General features: G+C 34.9%; 1 protein-coding gene across 1 annotated transcript in view; it reads right to left on the reverse strand.

Moving 5' to 3' along the window:
- Nucleotides 1–259: 259 nt before the first annotated feature.
- The window catches only part of LOC128247633 (zinc finger protein 271-like), a 7,565-nt gene continuing 3,944 nt past the window's right edge, over nucleotides 260–3,880 (reverse strand). Inside the window, exon 2 of the mRNA XM_052967487.1 lies at nucleotides 260–3,348. Coding sequence (XP_052823447.1) covers nucleotides 1,438–2,973 — 1,536 coding nt within the window. The 5' untranslated portion in view covers nucleotides 2,974–3,348 and the 3' untranslated portion in view covers nucleotides 260–1,437. The remainder of the gene's footprint in view (nucleotides 3,349–3,880) is intronic.

The following is a 3,880-nucleotide window of genomic DNA, read 5'->3' on the forward strand; positions in this document are numbered from 1 at the left end:
TATATATATATATATATATATATATATATATATATATATATATGAAAACTTACTGAAAGTGCCGTAAATTCCATATCTGCTACATATGTGTATGTGTATGAAAGTTTAGCCAACTTCATCCAAATCAATAAGTTTCAAATATCTTAAGACTTGTTCACTATTTCAGTATTATTGTTGGCGGATGCTTGGTATTTGATATTGCTGGAAAACAAAAACGTCTTTCTAGGGCTGTGTTTAAAAATAAATAAAAACACTCATGAGCAATTAACGGTAACTTTATTTACTGCATATGGTGTTTTCTGTGTTGGTCTTTTGATGTAAAATAACAGCGACAATTACACACCAGAGAGACGTACTACTAAGGGCTATGACAATTTCACTGCTATATAGCAAACTGTGGCTGCCCATCATAACTGGGAAATAATCACACTATATCCTGATGAAAAAACCTGTGCCTTCTATCTGCCAACAGCTGGTGATGCAATGAGAATGCAGATGTCGAGTGGTAGTCTCATGATTCTATGGGAAAAGGTGAGATGTGTAAAGAAATTGACCAGTCTCAGCACTCTGCAAATAGTTTTGGTACTAAAAGCGACTTTATATAAGGCACGAAGTCAAAGTTACGTCACACGATGGGTTGATGCTGATTGATTGGTTAATTGGCCGATCATGTGAAACTGCTGTGTCTTAGCCATGATATCTACTCAGTTGTCCAGCGGGTTGGTTTCAAATCTGCAACACTATTCTTAGAATGAGATATAGATGTCTTTGTGAAGGTGCATGACTTAGTGGTTAGGTTACAGCACTCACGATCTTGCAATCATGATTTCTATTCATAAACCGGACGGTGCGTTGTATTCTTGAGCAAAACATTCAATTTCGCATTACTCCAGTCCTCTCAGCTGTAAATGAATTCTAGCAATAGCTGGCAAGTTGATTCTGCAGAATAAATGCTGAAAGAATGTCTCTGTAAGTATAAGTTCATAAGACATACAAAGTTCCACAAGTCTTTTACTTTTTCTTTTTTTTAGTGAGGATGGAGGAGTCTATAAAAAGAATTTTCCAACTTCTCTTGAGAAGTATTTATCCATGTTGGATTATAATGCTTAGGTTAATGGTTGAAGATTGGCATACATGTTAAACTTCAAGGTGGACTGCGATTGATTAAGAGCAGAAATTCTGAATGATATAATAGTTGTCTGCATGTACCATTTCGTTCAGTTTCCCTTTTATCACTCCTTTCATTTTCTTTACATTTCCATGTCTTCTTGCACTCAAATTAGATACTGAGCGCTCACATTTGTAAAACCACTTGTCTTTCTTTTGGCAACAATTGTATTTATATATAAATTCGTATTTCTTCCCTGATTTATTATGGGAAATGGTTTTAAAATGTTGGTTATTGTTAAGATGTAATAAATTTTGACTATGTTACAGTCAGTCATTTGTATGGATAGATATATGTGAAGTTAAGTTGCATTTCTGAGCAAATGATTTACCACACATATTACAGTGAAATGGTTTCTCTCCCGTATGGATACGTCTGTGTCTACTTAAGATACTACTTTGAGAGAATGATTTACCACAGATATCACAATGATATGGCTTCTTCCCTGTATGAACACGTTTGTGAGTATTTAAGGAACTACTCAAAGAAAAAGATTTACCACAGATATCACAGGGAAACGGTTTCTCACCTGTATGAATACGTTTGTGAGTAGTTAAGGCATTACAAACAGCGAATGATTTACCACAGATATCACAGTGGTATGGCTTCTCCCCTGTATGAATACGCTTGTGAGTGGTTAAGGCATAACCTACAGAGAATGATTTACTGCAGATATCACAATGATATGGCTTCTCCCCTGTATGAATACGCTTGTGACTAATTAAATTACCATCGGTAGAAAATGACATACCGCAGACATCACAGTGGCATGGTTTCTCTCCTGTATGGATACGTTTGTGTTTAGTTAAATGATCCATTCGAGAGAATGATTTGCCACAAACTTGACACTCAAATGGTTTCTCACCTGTATGTATACGTTTGTGTTTAGTTAAGGTGCTATTTTGTGAAAAATAGTTTCCACAGATATCACAGTGATATGGCTTCTTCCCCGTATGAACACGTTTGTGAATAATTAAGATATTACAGTTAGAGAATGATTTACCACAGATATCACAGTGATATGGCTTCTCTCCTGTATGAATACGCTTGTGAGTAGTTAAGGCATTACATACAGAGAATGATTTACCACAGACATCACAATGAAATGGTTTCTCTCCTGTATGAACACGTCTGTGTAAAGTTAATAAAGAATTTTGATAGAATGATTTACCACAGATTTCACAGCGATATGGTTTCTCTCCTGTATGAATACGTTTATGAAAACTTAGTTGACTTGCAGTTGAACATAATTTACCACAGATATCACAGTGAAATGGCTTCTCCCCAGTATGAACTCGTTTATGAGTAGTCAAACTACCATTTAAAGCAAATGATTTACCACAGATATCACAGTTATATGGCTTCTCTCCTGTATGAATACGTTCATGTTTCATTAATGTACTATTCTGTGAGAATGATTTACCACAGACACCACAGCAATATGGCTTCTCCCCTGTGTGAATACGCTTGTGATTAATTAAGACATTACTATGAGAGAAGGATTTACCACAGGTGTCACAGGGATATGGTTTCTCTCCTGTATGAATACGCTTGTGTCTAGTTAAGATACCATTTTGAGAGAATGATTTTCCACAGACATCACAGTGAAATGGTTTCTCTCCTGTATGAATACGTTCATGAATATTTACTTGACTACTTGTACTGAATGATTTACCACAGATATTACAGTGAAATGGCTTTTCTCCTGTATGAATCAGTTGGTGTTTAGTCAAGACATTTTTTCCAGAGAATATTTTACCACATACATCACAATGATATGAGGATTTTCGTTTGGCTTTCGGCATCTCATCAAGGGATAAAAATAGATCGAATCCTTAAATTTTTCCACTATTAAATTTAGTTTCAGTTTTCTTCTTTTAGTAACAGTTCATTCCTTACAAATATTTCCACTGCTATTAACTGTAACCTTCACTGAAATCTAAATATCCTGAGAATTCATCCAAGTTTAATTAGAATTCAAAGAAACCAGATGAGAAATAGAAAATGCTGCTGATAATCTCAGTTGAGAGCAAGTATTTCCCAGTGATCCTGTCATAGATTTATCATAAAAGGATTGTATCTCTTCTGTATATCATTCTCCTTAATCTTTAAAAGATGATAAAATTAGAAGATATATCCTCTGTGAAAAAAGTTCTTTTATGCCAATGTCATCTGTTAATCTGAAATAACAAAGACACAATATAAGATACAAGGGATAGATAAACACGAAAATTTAACAACATTTCTATATTGATAGATAAATTATGTCCTAAAAAATTGTATGAAATCTACATGTTTGTAAGCTACAGTTACATCTTCACATTGTGTACCGTTATATTAAACAACAGAATAATGGACATTAACATTCTTCTTTCATGACAAACACCATTTGTCATTATTGTTTAGCTCCAGATCAGTCCTGATTGAGCAAACCAAAGCCTTGTGAGTGGAATTGGTTGACAGAAACTAAAAGAAGCCTGTCGTATATATATATATATATATATATATATATATATATATATGTATGTATGTGTGTATATGTTTGTGTGTCTGTGTTTGTCCCCCCCCCACCATCGCTTGACAACCGATGCTGGAGTGTTTACGTCTCCGTAACTTAGCGGTTCGGCAAAAGACACCGATAGAATAAGTACTAGGCATCCAAAGAATAAGTCCTGGGGTCGATTTTCTCGACTAAAGGCGGTGCTCCAGCAT

This window comes from Octopus bimaculoides, chromosome 4 (genome assembly GCF_001194135.2).
Source record: "Octopus bimaculoides isolate UCB-OBI-ISO-001 chromosome 4, ASM119413v2, whole genome shotgun sequence".
Lineage (NCBI taxonomy): Eukaryota > Metazoa > Mollusca > Cephalopoda > Octopoda > Octopodidae > Octopus > Octopus bimaculoides.